Below are 17,742 nucleotides of genomic sequence, written 5' to 3'. Positions count from 1 at the left end.
CAGTTGGTAGTCACGCACCTAGACCAATAGGCTACAAGACAGCTCGCACGAACAGGCAGGCGAAACAGCCCTACACAGCCCTGTCGCAGCACACGAATTCTTTAGATACGCGATTCCATATTATATTAGCAGAAAAGCTTAAAACTACCACTTTTTCACACGCTATTTCACATGCTAGTTAAATACTTCGATGCTTAAAATCGTTAGGGAGAAATGGAATACCGGTGTGTATTTTTCCTTTAAAGTGCCGATTCCTGGAATCTGACTGGCTGACACCCCTCTGAAGTGGTTCCATAAAATCTGGTATACGGAAAAGAAAGCGTTGATAAATACAAGTGTCTTTTAATACACTCTTTGCTGTGCTCTTGAGGATCCTTGTGATATTTTAAGCTCTAGTTGAATGATAGGTGTCGCATTTTAAATCATTTTCGTAGTTAGAAATTATGAAACGCCCTGTTAAAAGCAAGGAAGTTTTTATGCCCGTTGAAGTAAAACAAAATGCCTGACAAAGTATGGCTTGGACAGATTCCAAGTGCTTGTACAAATGTGCTAAAGAAATTATACTTTGAGTATACAGCTTGTCCAAAGTCATCCATTATTAATACTATTAGTAATATCTTCAGTAAAGGCTTTGATGCATAAATATTTCTGATAAAGGTAGGTTGTGTACTTTTGTCCAACTGAGCAATCTTGCTTTCATAAAATATACCAACATTTTAATGACTGATGATTAACATGCTGTAATACACAGTTCAAAATTAAAGGCTCAAATGCTGTACATGAGAGGTTAAGCTCCCCCTGGCGGTTTTACAAGGCGACGCCGGATAGTTAGCCACGTGACACACGTGAACTTCGTGCCGCGAAATACCTCACCCATTTTGAATGGCTGCATCTGTATTCATTGTTAAAATAGATTAAGTTTGGATTATTTTATTATTAGTTATATACAGCTGATGTTTTTATTTAGATTTTTAATTAAACATTTGAACATTTTATCTTTTTAGAAACATTAATAGTAGCACTAATAGTCATTTGTTCTTTTTGGTCAAATTATCTAATAAATTAAGTGACTATTCCATCTAACAAGAAAATATGCTTTTGGAAAGTACTGACAAAGCTGAAAGAAATAAAGTGAGTAAATACTGTATATCAGCATAATACTGGATTGAATCTATAAAGCTTTATTTTACTATAGAAGCAATCACGTCATAAAACACACTGAAAGGAGCTAACCCAAAACATGTAATACCATGTGCAATACATAAGATATTGCTTGGACACTGTTTTAAAATATTTTTGCACCATTTTCATCAACTGCTCTTTCATGACTAACATACTCGAAGTGACATTAAGTCACCAAATTACCTCATAAGTGAATGGTATGACCGGGCATTGGTGATACTGTATATTATTTTGAATGTCAATTCCAGTGAACAGACGTGCTTGCAAAGGTCTTACAAGATCTTACAAGAGTAATGGGACAGGATCCAATAGCATTTTCAATCTGGAGCAAAGTATGTGTTGTAGATGTACAGCTTGTAATGTTTCCAACAGTGGTCATACACAAACCACTAGTCAGTGATTTTCTCAGTAGACGTAGCTACTGATTAAATGGTAATTAGCATAATGAATATACTTATGGCATTTCTTTTTAAGGAAATGTCAGTATTCCTGCTTCAGAAATATTTTTCTGTCAGAGTTCTCATAATAACTTGTGAATGTGTTGTGGCTATTATAAGCTTCTTTTGATTTTCAGTATTTCTATTGTTTCTTGTTTTATTGTAACAAAATATCATGTGCAGTTAAAAACTTGGCCAGTTAAAAACATTCCACTTTTTGGCCCTGAAAATCTCCATAGTTGCTTTAGCAGTATGATTGGGGTCATTGTCCTGCTGCAAGGTGAAGCATTGTCCAATGTGTTTTGAAGCATTTGGTTGGGTATGGGCAGTTCAGATGCTTCTGTACACTTCAGAATTCATCCTGTTGCTGCTGACTGCAGTCACATCATCAATTAAGACTGGTCTTTCTTGCCAGTTTGGCAATCCATGTACCATTAATTGGTGATGTTCGTCAGGTTTTTTTTTGTATTGCTGTGTGGGCCATAAAATATTTTTCCAAGGGAATAATAAAGCAAAACATAATAAAAGGAATACAGTCCTTTTGCTAAACTAAAACTAATCTGAACTTTCTTGTTCAGATGTGATCAATTGCTTCTCTGCACCACTTGCTGTAGAAATATTCAAATGGCAAGCAAATCGAAGGTCTTGGTCTAACATCATGACTTTAATCATACAGTACATTACTGTTTAAAGTTGTTCACCTGGATGGTGCAGACAGGAAACCGGAGAACACCACTGATATAGTATTTTTGTTTACACTGTTTCCAAGCTTTGCAAATTGATTGATATGGAAAGTTTGGCTCCAATGTGGCTTGCGTACTGAGCTAGTTGAGCTGCTAGTGAGCTGCATGAGTTAATGTGGTTGTTTTCTGTCTGCATGTCTCACAGTGTTTCATTATTTTGGTACACTCCTTAAAACATTGTATGTGCTTCAAGATAGGGGTGCAACATTCCTGATAACATTATAATATATTTCACAATTACCATAAATGTATTTTACCTCAAAACTTCATGCACAACATTATACCGTACCCTTTAGTTGAGCCATTACTGTAAACCAGAGGTTCTCAAAGTGTGGTCTGCGGAACGTACGCCAGGTGGTCCGCGGGCTGACCTAATCATCTTTCTATGCTGTTTAAGTCAGAGGAAAGAATATTGTAGTGTCCGCTACAAAGGGCTTCCCCCTAGGAGCACTGTTAACAACTGCAAGCTGAAAATAGTGGGAGGAGGGAGTTGTGTGTTGGTTCTAGGTATCGGGATTTCACCAGCTGTTAAGGGGACTGTGTGTCAGTAATGGGGTGAGCACCAGCCTAGTTTTACGCTTGGCTGGCTTGAGGGTCTGCCAAAAGGACAAAATTTCCATTCATTCTCCTTGGCTGTAACCTTCTGTTGCCTTTGTGTTTTAATGAAGCTTGAGTTATCGGGGAACCCCTCACCTCTTCATTCTCCCCATCACCACCTATCGCTTCATTGTTTTAGTTTTATGCATCACAAATTAAATGATGTCACACATTGAAAATGAGACAGTCAGTTTGGCAGCGGCGTCTTTGCTGCTATGCAGCAGTCTACTGCTGTTAGTGATGCACGGATCGGCTTTTTTTTTACCCGCACCCTCCCAACCCGATTTAAAATGATAAAAGTACTGACGCAAAGCCGGTCCAAACCCGCTCCACTACAAATTACAATACCAAACATTCATTTGATCAAAATTTATTAAAACAGCATATCCAGATTCCTTGTTTTAAACAGACTAAAGTAGCCTAGTCTTGTGACTGTCACTTTTGTAAAGTGCTTCACAATTGATGCAGATAATATAACCTGTTTTTTCTTCTGTTGTGCTGACTAGCTCGCCAAACTTCTCCCACCTAGCCCTTTTGTCCCTTTCTCTTCTTTAGTTTTATGTCACTGTTCTGGAGTTCCGTCCTGATCTGCTCTAATGTGATTGTTTGTAAGACACTGTTGTCTGCTTACGTTTTCTCCTGCTTTGCCTTGTGATACAATCAATTGGGGCTTAAAAATGGTAAAACATCAGTTTTAAACCTTAAAATCACTTTAATTTAGGATACAATGATTGGTTTTCTGCAGTATTTTGCCTTTGGTCATATATCAACCCACACCCGCCCAATCCAATCTAAAATCTTTTTTTTGAACCCTAGTCAACCTGTGCATAACTAGTTGTCATGATTGCATGGTTAGGCTGTTTACATTTTGATATGTGAGTGTGGTTCGACCATTGCACTTATTATTGTTTTTACCGTTTTGTTCTTACTTTTGAATATCTTACTTTGAGTTTGAAAGTTCAAAGTGTAAGTTACCTCTTAGTGGCAGAGACCCATTTAGCCAATGCCCGCCTGGAATTTCCACCCCTTAAACATTTTGTTATATCTCTGCAGCAGAACATAGCAGGAGCCTGGAAGGTAACCCCCTTGGCTTTGAGTGTGAACCATTAAAATTTCTTATATTTCTTAATGTGTCCACTCAGCAGACAAACATATGAAAAAAAAAACAGCAGGCGGAAATGTTGTTTTGGTCTTCAGGGGCCAGAATTTTCAGTTCTAGGCCAGTGAATGTCCTGGGAATGATTTGAAAACCTTGTTCTAGGTGACTACTAGCTTGGATAAAAATCTGTGACAGATTGATCAATTAGACAAAATTCTACATAATGTTTTGTGAAGACTGGACCTGAAATGAAATTTCACACATATAATAAAAATTCATAAAAATATTGAAAATAATAACAATATAATAACAATCAAAACCATTGCATTTGCTATAAAAACCTTTAGACACTGCTAGAGAGCCTTTATCTGCTGTAATTCAATGAAAAAAAACTCAAGAGTTGCCTTCTGGTGTGAAAAAAGGAGCACTGATAAGAAACTGATAAAAAAGCTAAAAGGCAGGCGGAATGCAGCCCGAGGCTTTTAGAGGAAGGCCTCTGAATGGCTAAAAATAAAATGAATGACAGCGCTTTTTATCAATCAGATCGCCTTATTTCTGGCGGTCCTGCTTCATACATTTAATACAAAGTCAATAACGTTCAGTAGCTTCCAGGTCTGGAGATAAGCTAGTCTAGGCTTCTGTGGATATATATTGTGTTACAGAATAAGGTAAAAACAAGGGATATATACATATTTTTGCTGTTTTTTGCTTTTGCGGTCTTGTTTTGCTGGCTTATTGATTACCTAATCAATGTATTTTGGAAGTTTGGAAGTGCATCATCAGATAAAAAGTTTTATTATAAGATTTTGTGATCGATCGTCTTGGTTTAAAAAAAAAACGTTTTTTTAAAGTTCCTGTTGTCCTTTGTCGATTGATAACATGGTTTTGTGGTTTTGTTAGTAAAAAAGGATTAAAATTATGAAGGAATCAAAGGTAGATATTGATTTACAAAGTGGACATTTACGACCACGCTAAGGATAGCACACGTGTGACTATATGAACGTTTTTCTAGAATTTCTAAAAATGGTTTTGTGAAGCCCTAGTTGAACACTTTTCTATTGATAAAAGGTTTTCTGTAAAAGTTTTAGTGATGTAAAATAATGAAGTGAGACGGAACTTTTGAGCCAATTTTTCTTGGAACATGGCGTACACGCCCACGTCCAGCATTAAGAGAAGCAGTCAAAGCAGAAGGGTTATTACAGATCACTGTCTCAAATCTGGGACTCTGAAATGCTTTTACATCATGTTTCAGTAACACTTAAATATCTTGTTGCTTATATTTTCAGTAATGGCTTCCCCATTTTGTTACCCTGTCATAAAGGCTATTTTGTAGAGTTTTCTGTATATTGTTGACTGATGCAAATTTGCACCGATCTCACAGTGCTATCAAAGTTGTGTGATGTAGAAAGATGCATCATCCAGTTCTTGATGATTGTTATATAGTGCTCACAGGGATATTCAGAAAGTTTGATACTTTTGTACTCTTTTCCAGATCTGTGCTTTTCAATGACTTTATCCCAGACTTGCTTTTGAAAGCTCCTTTGTCTTTATGGTTGAGTCTTTGAAACTCAGTACCTGCCCAAAGAAGCTCAGTAAGACAGTTATATTGAAGTTATAAGAACCACAGTTATTGCACACAGAGGCAATTGTTAAGTTAATTTTATGCACCTAAATTAATTTAATTAATTAAGTGACATTTACCACAGCAAAGGGTTTGAATACTAATGCAATCATTAACTTTCCATTTTCCTTTCATATAAACTATTAACTTTTTGCTTTGAATGTATGGAGTACATTGTATACAGATCACATACTAATTACGGCTTAAAATTGTCATGATTGCAATCTATAAAGCAACAAAATGAGAAAACCGTGCAAGGGCCTGAATACTATTGCAAGGCACTGTACTTAAAGCTACAGTATAATCATATAATACTATCAACTATAAATTAGGGATGTCTTCTTGATTGATAGTGTTCACAAAAACAACAACTTAAAGATGGATTGCAGATAGTGTTTATTATTTTCATTGCTTAGGTACAAACCTTTTGCATATCACTTTTATTAAAATAAACACTTCATAGCTCCCTGTGTTATTTACATTTGTCTGGAATTGACATGGCAAACATTAAATTAGTACATATTTGTGTTTAATCTCCATTCTGTTAGATCTTAAGTATTGTTATTGCTGGAATGCTGCATTTAAACTTCTGCCAGTTAGGACGTTAATGGTGAAAGCCTAAACCTTACCACCAAGAACATTATGTTTATTAAGTTATAAAAAGTGCTAAATTCCCTTTGTGGCTTACAAAAACGATTGTAGTATTAGCAACGAAACATGTAATTGGTGACTTGAGATTTACAGTAATTTATATAAAAATGAAAAAACAGAGAGTTTACAATCTGGAAGTGATTTAAACTCTAGACCAAAGTAGTAGCATCTTGATGTGGTTTTAGCTGAAAAGAGTTTCATTAGGAATGCAAGCCATAACTGCTACAGAATGAACACTACGAAAAGTAAGCTAACCTTTTTTATCTAATACATTGGCAATTTAGAGTAAACGTTTCACTGAGCCATTAAACTAATTTGAAACATTTGCTTTATTCGATTTTTCTCAACCAGAAAATGATTAGAAAAGTTTAGAAAAATAAAATGTAACTTTCTCTGATTAGGGCACTCTAATTTTGTATGCTGGAACTTAAGTTTAGGATTTTGAATTATAACACAGTGGTTAAAGTGCTACATTAAGTGCTATGTGGGCCCTATAGCTCTTTCAATATCAAATGTAAGAATCACAGGAAATTATTTAACATAAAAACGTCTAGGAAAAAAAACTGAACCTTTACTTACGAGTAGTATAACAATTCCATAACAACTATATTATAGTTTAAAATAAACCCAAAGAATAAGAAACTACATAGCTGGAATTCTCTGCTTCATGCATGTTTAAGCTTTATTTTACTTGCTTCATAATGCTGTATTTTTATAGGGTACCTACACACTTTATTTTTTTTATACCCATAAACCAGATCTGTAAGTTGGTTTAAAGCTATTTCAGGGGACTTTAACCACGTCTCTATTTCCACCACTTTGCCTACTTTCCACTAATTTGTTAAGTGCCCAACCAGAGAAAACAAAACACTGGACTTATTATATGCCAATGCTAAGGATGCATATAGTTCAACAGCCCTTCCCCACCTTGGAAGATCAGATCACAACCTTGTCTTGCTTACACCACTATACACGCCTATTGTCCAGCGCCAACCTGCAACAATGAGGACTGTGAGGAGATGGTCTCAGGAGGCTATGGAGGATCTACGTGGTGCTCTGGAGGCTACCGACTGGGATGTGCTGTGTGAACAACATGGGGACGACATAGACAACATGGTGGATTGTGTCACTGACTACATAAACTTCTGCGTAGACAACACCATCCCCACCAAAGAAGTACACTGCTTTTCCAATAACAAACCCTGGATCACCAGTGACCTGAAAGCTCTTTTGAATGACAAGAAGAGAGCCTTTAGGAGGGGGGATAAGGAAGAGGTCAAGCGTGTACAGAGGGAACTAAAGCAGAAGTTAAGAGAGAGCAAGGACGCCTACAGGCGGAAGGTAGAGGACAAGCTGCAAAGGAATAGGGTGAGGGATGTATGAGCAGCATGAGAGAGATCACTGGCTTCAAACAGGCTGGGGGTGCAATGGAGGGGAACCTGGAGATGGCCAACGAGTTGAACCAGTTTTTTAACAGGTTTGATTCAGGGTCCTCTGTGGCTCGACATCCATCCCCCCACAGCCACACGCTCCCTAACCCTTCACAGCTGCGACTGCCCAACACCTCCTCCATCCCCCCACAATCATGGCCGCCTACAGCTACAACCCCCGACAGCTACTCACCCCCCCATCCCCCACAGCTGCTACTTTCCAACACCTCCACCATTAACACCTGCAGCACTGAAAGCTCTATGAGCACCATCCCCCAGGCCAGGCTGACCATCACGGCTGACCAGGTGAAGAGGGAGCTGAAGAGGCTGCACCAGGGTAAGGCCACAGGACCGGACGACATCTGTCCCAGAGTTCTGAGGGCTTGTGCTGATCAGCTGAGTGGAGTGCTCTAGCGACTGTTCAACCTGAGCCTGCGCTTGGAGAAAGTCCCTGTGCTCTGGAAGACATCATGCCTGGTCCCAGTACCAAAGAAAGGGCGCCCCTCTGTCCTCAATGACTACAGACCAGTTGCACTGACTTCTCACGTCATGAAGACACTGGAGAGGCTGGTCTTATCCCATCTGAGACCCCTGGTTAGCTCATCACTGGACACCCTTTGCCTACCAGCCCAGTGTTGGTGTGGAGGATGCAATCATCTAAATGCTGCAAAGGGCCTACTCACACCTGGACAAGGCTGGCAACACCATAAGGATTATGTTTTTCGACTTCTCCAGTGCCTTCAATACCATCCAGCCCTTACTTCTAAGGAGGAAGCTGGAGGAGATGCAAGTCGATGCCTCTATGATATCGTGAATCACTGACTTCCTGACAGGCAGACCACAGTCTGTGAGACTTCAAAACTGTGTGTCTGAACAGGTAGTAAGTAACACAGGGACTCCTCAGGGGACGGTTCTTTCTCCGTTCCTCTTCACCCTCTATACCTCAGACTTTAAATACAACTCATGCCACCTGCAGAAGTTCTCAGATGACTCTGCAATTGTGGGATATATCAAGGGTCGGCAGGAGGAAGAGTACAGAGGACTGGTCAGCAGCTCTGTGGAGTGGTGTGGGGAGAACCTCCTGCAATTGAATGTAGCAAAGACTAAGGAGTTGGTGATAGACTTCAGGAGGAAGAGGGTCCAACCTACTCCTGTCTACATCCATGGGAGTGGCGTGGAGATGGTGGACTCGTACAAGTACCTGGGAGTGCACATCTACGATAGACTGGAATGGTCTAAGAACATCGAGGCCATTAACAAGAAGGGTCAGAGCCGACTTTACTTCTTGAGGAGGCTCAGGTGCTTCAATGTGGGTAGTAAAATGCTACATATGTTCCATCAGTCGGTGGTGGCGAGCGCCATTTTCTACGCGGTGGTATGCTGGGGCTCTGGGATTAGAGCAGTGGATTCCAACAGGCTGAACAAGCTCATCAGGAGAGCAAGCTCTGGCATTGGGTCTGGCCTGGACCCCCTGGAGGTAGTGGCTGCGAGGAGAATGGTGTCCAAACTAGAGGCCATCATGGACAACGTCTCCCATCCCCTCTATGACATGCTTGTAGAAATGAAGAGCACATTCAGCAATAGACTGATTCATCCACGGTGCGACAGGGAGCGCTACAGGAGGTCGTTCTGGCCTTCTGCCATAAGACTGTACAACGCATCCACCTTGCGTCTGGGCAGAGGCAACATTGACAGTGACCTGTTCTGGACTGAACAGTAAACTGATGCATCTGTTCTTTTTCTTCTTCTGTTTTAAAACCGTTTTTTTTGTGCAATATATGCCAGGGACCTGTGCAATACATTTATATTTATTTATAGTCATATTGTGCAATACGACTTTTTTGTGTACTGTTCTTTTCTGGTTTTGTTCTGTTCTTTGTGTGTTCTGGACTGCGAGTAACTCTTCTACTGATTGTATTGTATGTATTGTATTATTATTATTGTATCATTCATTACACTGTGTCTGTGTTGTCCGTGTTAAGCTGCTGTTGCACTGCAATTTCCCTCACAGGATCAATAAAGTATCTATCTAAGTTAACATTTTTTTTGCATTAATAACAGCCCTTAAAGCAGTTAGGCTACTGTTCGGGTATTGTACCTGTAGTATTAGCAGCATCTGGATGATGGAGGGTGGCACTCTGGCACGTGGCCGGGAAATGGCATCTTCAAGTTTTATATTGAGGGTGATGATGTTTCTGAAGTGAAGCAGAGCTAACTGGCGAACCGAGGGCTCCTTTCCCTACACAAAAAGTACACAACACATTGCAACTTCTTTCCAAGAAAAAATTAAGGACATACTGTTGTGTAAACTGTGAACTCAAAAAGTATTACTTTTACTCTTCCATGACCATATTTCTACCTTATGTTTTTGTCCTTTCTTTGTTTTTTGTAGCTTACAGCTGAATAATAATATAACATGAATAATACATGCTCTATATATTTTGTCGTAATTACTATTAAAAATCAGTATAACATGTTTTTAAAAGTTTAGACAACAATTTTAAACCAAAATTTCAGATGACCACAGCAAGTGTCTAAGGTTTGTCCAAAATGAAAACAAAGATATACATATATAAATATATGTTATATTTATGTATTTATATATAGGTAAGTAATACATTCAACCTTGTAAATATTTTATCTCAGCCTGGTTGAACATATTTTATAACACAGTTTTAGTTTTCAGTTAAATTGCAACAATTCATATGGGACCCAAAACATTAAAAATGAATATATTTACAACAGTGTTTTGTGTTTTTAATGAGTCTTATAAAAGTGTTTTAGTATGTGCCTCCTTGAAATTGAGAGTGCTGCTAAACAGAATTACTGTATAAAGAAGGAAAATCCAGTAAAGATTTTAGACATTGCCCTACATTCTCTCAAATCTGTCAGTCATGTTGGTGATCACTGATTAACCAAAGAGAAGGAAGGCTAAGAACTAAATTGAAGAATTGAAGTGTAAAACTTTTTAAATGCATTACTTATTTGCTATTTTCAACACAGTAATAGAAGAAATAACATTGTAAACCACCTGAACGGGATAGAAAATAGCCTGAAGCATAGAGAGGACATCACAGAAGAAGAAGTCCCACGTCTCAGCCAAAGAGTCCAGTAACTTCTGACCTATGAAAATTGTACAAAAAAAAACATCATTGGTGATAAATTTTCCACTGCATATATAGAATGATCTGTATATACTCTGAATTATATACAATTTTTAAAATATTAATATTAATATTAATATTAATGAGAATGATAATGGGGATTATGTATACAATTCTCTTCACATTAACATTATGAAATACTTTTGTAACTGTACTTATGAGTTTGCACTTGATGGAGATAATGGAACTTAACACATGTGAAGACATTATTGTGTGTAATGTACTCTCACCCTTGTCAGAAAGATGAGGAGCAATGGCAATATGGTGATATATGGAGAAATCTATTTTTAGAAAAAAAGATCTGAGGAGAAAATGGAGAAAAAAAACCTTATAGCTTATAAAACCTTTTGAAGCAAAGGTTTTGCTGCTGGTTTCAAGCAAGTGTGTATTTTAGGGCAGGATGATGCAAGACAGCACAGTGCTGCTATTACACTGCCAGCTTTTTAATCTGACGTGAGTCCAGTAGAACACCTGTGGGTTAATATTTTTGTTCTGTCCAGGTACAGTATGTTAACTTTTTACTCATAGTTTTTGAAACTTAGAATGTAGTATATTGGCAATGTCTGTCTTATAGTGTATCAAAACATATACTGTAAATGAAAAAACATTATATATTTATAAGAACATATGAAATAACTGCAAAAGAGGAGGTCATTAATCCTATCTTACTCATTCGGTAGTTAAGAAGCTAAGTGAATCCAAACCTGCATCTAGCCATTTCTTAACAGTGCCTAGAATTCAGTCATCAACCACATGGTTACCCACCACTCATGTGAGTTTTTCCAATTCTTTTTCTGTTCTAACTGAATTACCCTTAAGGTTTCAAATGTGACTCTGTGTCCTTTTTAGACTACTGAGTGATCCTTACTCAGTTCAGTTCCTTATCTATACCCCTTAGGATTGTATATTAATGTACCTGGATCAGATTTCAATCTCCTCTTTCCTAGACTGAATAGATCAAGCTACAGGGTATACTAACTGAGGTATTTTTAGTACTGTACATTGTAATGCTTAAGCATAACTGGATTTAAAGTCCAAACCTTTTGCTATATACAAAAGCATTCTGTTTGCTCTTTTATTGCTTCACCACATTGTCTTTATAAGGACATAGAAGAACTTATCCAAATACCCAGATACCCTTTCTACTTATAACTTTCTATAACTCAGAAGCACCTGTGTGATATGAATGGTGCATGTTCCTACTACCGATGTGCATCACTTTGCGCTTAGCACTGTGAATTTAATTTGACAGATTTCAGCCCAATCCATGTCTTTTTCGATCTCCATTGTCACCCTTTATATATTTGTTGTGCCCCCTAATTATCAGCAAATTTAAGTAGATTCCTATTTTCTATTTCTTATTTTCTGTTTACCTGAATAACTGATATAGATCAGGAACAGTTACAGGGCTAAAATGGATCCATGTGGCATAACACTACTCACATCTGTCCAGTTAGAGGTTATGCTACTTACAATAATACGCTGCTTCCTGTGTGTACATGTGCATACATTATCTTGGATTCTTATGGCTTATGGATTTGAGAACCTTTTATGAGAGATCTTATTAAAAGCTTTCTAAAAATCTATATATTTCTATATGCTTTATCATTATCTATCTCCTTGTTGCTTGTTCAGCAAGAATTCTAGCAAGTTAAGCAAGACCTTTCATTTCTAAATCCAACTGTGCTTCTAATTTAGTTCTACCCATCATTTCCATACCTTTATCCATAACAGAAGCAAGATCAATTGAACTGTAAATATCTGGATCAATTTTATGATGGATTAATGTTACATTTGTGATTTTCCCATCTGTGGGTCCCATTCTAAGTGAGAGCAGAAATATTCTGCCTAGCGGTCTATGAATGATATCCCTCATGTCCTTAAGTATCACACGTAAAATATAATCAGGCCCTGACAATGCACAAGTTTTTAACTGTCCTAGAACCTCAGTATCAGTTATGCTAAAATGTTCTGGTGCAGCCCGATCTATAATATAATTATAATGGCTACATGGACACACAGTTTTCACTGTATTCAGCATAACCGCACTACCTGTATATATTGCATACACCATGGACACATAGCAGCTCTACTCATATTAAGTTTATTCTGTTTCTATTACATCTATTATTATGTAACCTTATTTTCATAACCTCAATTTTGTGATTTTTGTGATTTCTGTTATTCCTGTTATTCCTGTGATTTTTGTGAGCTTGCAGAACATTGCCGGCAACTACTGCTGCACGCTGTATTGTTGTGCATTTGATAAATAAACTTTGATTTGATTTGATTTGACTTAATATGGAACATGTTATTGATGCCTTGTATTGTAAACACCTGTTTGAAATATTCATTATCTTCTAATATTTAGTTCCTTTCATCTCACAAACTCATTATTTCCATTTTTGTAGTTGTTATTATTTCCACTGTTGTAGTACTGGAAAGGGTGCTTTGTACTATCTCTGCACTTAAGTTCTCATTTCCTTATGATTTTTCCCCAGTATCTCAATTAAACCAATTTCACTGTATTATCATTACTTTGACTTAATTGTTTTAGGAATGAATTTGTTTAGAGCCTTTAAAATTATGTTTAAATGCAGTATAACCATCCATCACAATTTCAGTTTCTGTATTCCCCATAATAATATTCCAATTTATGTTTGGAAAATTGAAATCTCCAAGCAATGTAATGTAACCTTTGCTACATACCTTTCTGATCTCATCATATATGCCCTACCTGCTTTAGGTGGGCTAACTCATACAACTATTGATAAGCCCTTTGAAATTGCATATTTCAGTTTAACGCATATACATTCTAACGTGCCTGCAGCCTCTTGCTTCAGTTCAATAGCGTAAAGATTATTTTTGATAAAATGCAGCCATTCAAAATGCACGGTAAAACACCGTACCGCGAAAAATTATCTATAGTTTAGCACGTTATACCGCAGTACGTGATTGGCTGGCCAAAATGACTGACAGGCGGCACTCGTGTTGCATTGGTAGTTAGTGAAATGATTGCTTCATTTAATCCTTACTGTGCATGTTTAAGTCCGCTTAATATTGAATATTAATATGGAATTTTAAAACTAAAGGGAAATTTTGGTAGCTGCGCATAAAAAGAAGAGGAGCATAACGTGTCTGAAGGTCATAAATTAAATTAATTTAGGAATATAAACATATTATGTAAACTGTATATGGCTGGTATTGGTATTGGTAGTTTAAATAAAAAATACACACCAGTATTCCACTTTCTTCATAAACATTTTAAGCATCAGAGTCTTTAAGTTATATTAAAAATGAAATAAAAACATGAATTAACAAACATAAATACTGTCAACTATTCAGCCGGTTTAATTCAAAACACTTTATTCAGTGGGGCAATTTAACAGACACCTCAAGCCTTAAAATGGAATCGTATATATTGTAATTAGAATCGAGAATAACAAAGCGGTATTAAAAATACAACTGAAATTATAAAAATGTATCTGCTCGTTATTAAAAGTATTAATTTAATAATAATAATTTCAATCTTCTTGTATCTTTTTCAGTCACTTTTTCTCTTTGGTTTTCATAAGCTTCGCTTATTAAAATGCCTATTTATAAGACACGATGTTTCAGATATCAATAACTTTGTGAACAAATGACACAGAGCCTGCAACCTACAGGTTTAAAGATTGCAATCTGTGAAAAATGTCACAGCTTTTATTTAAACAATATCTAGTACCTGGTTGCATTTTTAGAAACCTTAGTCTGAATAAAGTGAATCCCAGGTGCAAGTGACTTCATAACGCGCGAAGGCATTATACTATATTTTTTATGCATCAGCTGAAGCCTTCTGAAGTCTCTAAAAAACATAAAAATGTAACATAATATTGTGTGGCACGATGGGCAATCGATTTTTTAATTTTAAAGAAAATAAAAAATAAGTAAAAATAAAGCGTTTGCCTCAAACAGACATTGCATGATTTTAAAACCCATACAAAACAGGTTTAGTTAAAAACACAAAATCCACAAAAATTGGTGATTTTCCTTGTGATCAGCTTAGAATCTTTGTGTAAGCTGTAATTTTTAACAACTTTTTTATTAAACATTTTAAACACTTTAATTTTGTAAACACAACACACATTTTGTACAGATACAGTACAATCACATTCTCCTGTCTTCCCATGGTGTGAAGCAATTTAGCAGGTAGCTGAGAAAATAGCGTATCGCCCACTAAGTTCAGTCAAAGAAGAGGCGTCGCCGTAGGGAGACCGTTCTGCAGCATGCAGTGTTTATTGCACTGAGCATGTCTGCCTTTAAAACTTAATAATAAAAAAGCCAGTTTCCCGCATTGTCATGTCGTACCAGGGGGAAGGAAAAGTGCCCGCGGTCATTATTTTTACTGACACTACTACTTGATCACTAACATGATGGAATTTATCTTGGTCTTGCTCATGTATCATTGCCACTCATTTTGTAGTGATTCAAAGGCAATTTCAAACACCAAATTGGACTGAAGAAAACCATTTTTGAAACCCAGCACAGATTTACAATCTGTGTAAATGCAATTATTAAATATACTCCAATACCATAGGGAATCACCTCAACAATCCACCACCTTGCCATTCCATGTTTGGAATGAACACAGATATCTTTGCCTGTGCTGGGATTTGGGTTCTAAGCATGAACACTGCTGTGGCAGAGTTTTACACTGCCTAGATTTTCAGAAGAGGGCTATGTCACTTCTGTAACTAACTGGCTTAGTCTATGAGCCCTGTTACACATTTCCTTTTGTAAGCAGTTTATATCTCTCTACATAAAAATACCCCAGAAACCTGTTGGTCATGCAAATGAAAAGTTTCCCAATGCCACATTTCAAATTATAAAACCTTTTACCAAAGCTGAGCAATCCATTTCGCAATAAAACAAAAGTGAACATATGGTGAGTGAAATGTACTGTAAATATTTAACTCAGACTACAGTACAATATGTCAATGCTGAAAACGCACTGTTAACTGCTAGAAATGTTAAGTTATTATCATTTGTACATATCTGCAGAGCTATGTCCATATTTTTGTTTAAGATGAAAGAAGATAAAGGTTGCTACAAGTTTAAGATAAATGAAACCCACAATGACTTCAATTATTCATTTTTGCATGCAATACTAAATTAGTTCTAAGTAGATACTTTCTTAGATAAAAACAAAAAGCACTTTGCAGATTAGGTAACTCATCATAGGTGATGTGGTTTGCCACGCCAGCACACAATATGCAAACAAATGCATGCTGCATTCATGCAGGAGGCTCCCCAAGAAACCACATGCATAAAAAGACACCTCTTAATACATGATATCCAAAACCCATTGAGTAAACAGGCAATAGAATAAAAAAGTAATTTTAAAAAGCTGGGAATCTGATTTGTCTATTATCTGAACCTGTAGTCAGAATTCAGAAACTCATGCACATCTCTGCAAGTCTAATTTCTGAAAACAAGTGAGGTTTCATTGAGTTTTTGTGGACTGTAGACTACTAATATCAGTTTTACACGTCCACCTACATATGTTGTGAACAATATGACGTGTGTAGAAAATGTGATGTGAGATAAAAGTTGTCCCATTAGGTATGGTGACCTAATAACCATGTGTTACACACGGAAAGCCATCTCTTTAATAAAGTCAGCATCAAGAAATAAATACTGCATTGTGGTTAATAGAGCTCCTAGTGCATAAAAAGTCATTCACAATAAAAAGAAATTTCAAATTATCTGGTCTTGCAGTAAACTCAAGGAAAACTCATCCAGTAACTAAAATAATACTGCAACTAAAATATCACCCACCCACCAACAGAAAATTTCAAATGCGTCACTAGATCGTCTCACTTTAATCAAAACCTCAGTAAAAATACAGATTAGCAAATTGTTTGCAAATTAATGTACCTGCTAAACTTCCAATTTAGGATATTGAAAAAAAATGAAAAAAAGTTTAATTACTGGGTCTTCAAGAAACAACAGATTACATACAGGATGTTTAATGTCACAGAGCAGCTCTAACAATAGAAGAGTCCGAAGCACTGGAATAGGAAACGTTTTTTTTACCCCATTTGTTCTCAGATCATTTGAGATATTTTGGTCACAGTTGGTCTTGGCCACTGTGTTCTTCTGAATAAGATCTTTTTGTGGAGGGAAGTACCTTAAAATTAAAATATTCAAGAATAGCCCATATTTAATGCCTCACAAGGCATTATAGAAGACTTCACAAAACCTAATTGACCCCACAATCAACCACAAGAGTATTGTGTAAATGAAAAATCCTTTTGTACATTATAAAATGACCATTCTTGATCTGTTTCAGAACATTATCAGTAGCTTATTATTAAAGACCAAGAAGGAAAAAAAAAGAACTGAAAATGGGAACCAAACACTTCAAATGATCTGCATTTTGGGTTTGACCCATATTATGTATCCAACATTACAAAGCCTATACATTTGCATTTGTAAAACATAAAGATTTAAAAGGCTCTGCAAAGCCTTTGGCTTTCCAGCCCTACAACCAGTGGTTACTAAAACCCTGCCCCATTGAATTGACAGTTACCTCAAAGCCCAAGAACTAATTTACAGGAACCTCAACAATGTGTTTTTGTACTAGTACTAGTGAAATACAACCCAGCCACAAGAACAAATGTGACAATAGTGCAGAGCAGTGGTTAGGGTTCAGGATTCTTAGCTGAAAGGTTGTGGGCTCACATTCCAGTTGATACTGCTATTGTGTCCTTACTGCCCTTAAAGGTACTTCACCCAGATTACTACAGTAAAACACTCAGCTGTATAAATGGGTGCAA

The 17,742-nt window shown here is 36.9% G+C and overlaps 1 protein-coding gene across 2 annotated transcripts in view; it reads right to left on the bottom strand.

The window, feature by feature from the left end:
• The window catches only part of LOC148654549 (proline-rich protein 5-like), a 92,636-nt gene that overhangs the window by 30,762 nt on the left and 44,132 nt on the right, over positions 1-17,742 (bottom strand). For both annotated transcript variants that reach the window (XM_088646953.1, XM_088646952.1), the window contains 2 exons: positions 10,792-10,883; positions 9,859-9,999 (listed from right to left, as the gene is read on the bottom strand). In XM_088646953.1, coding sequence (XP_088503079.1) covers positions 9,859-9,999; positions 10,792-10,883 — 233 coding nt within the window. The remainder of the gene's footprint in view (positions 1-9,858; positions 10,000-10,791; positions 10,884-17,742) is intronic.

This window comes from Lepisosteus platostomus, chromosome 9, assembly GCF_059453375.1.
Source record: "Lepisosteus platostomus isolate fLepPlt1 chromosome 9, fLepPlt1.hap1, whole genome shotgun sequence".
NCBI lineage: Eukaryota > Metazoa > Chordata > Actinopteri > Semionotiformes > Lepisosteidae > Lepisosteus > Lepisosteus platostomus.
The sequence above is the reverse complement of the archived record's forward strand: the minus strand, read 5'-3'. Positions and strand labels throughout refer to the sequence as shown.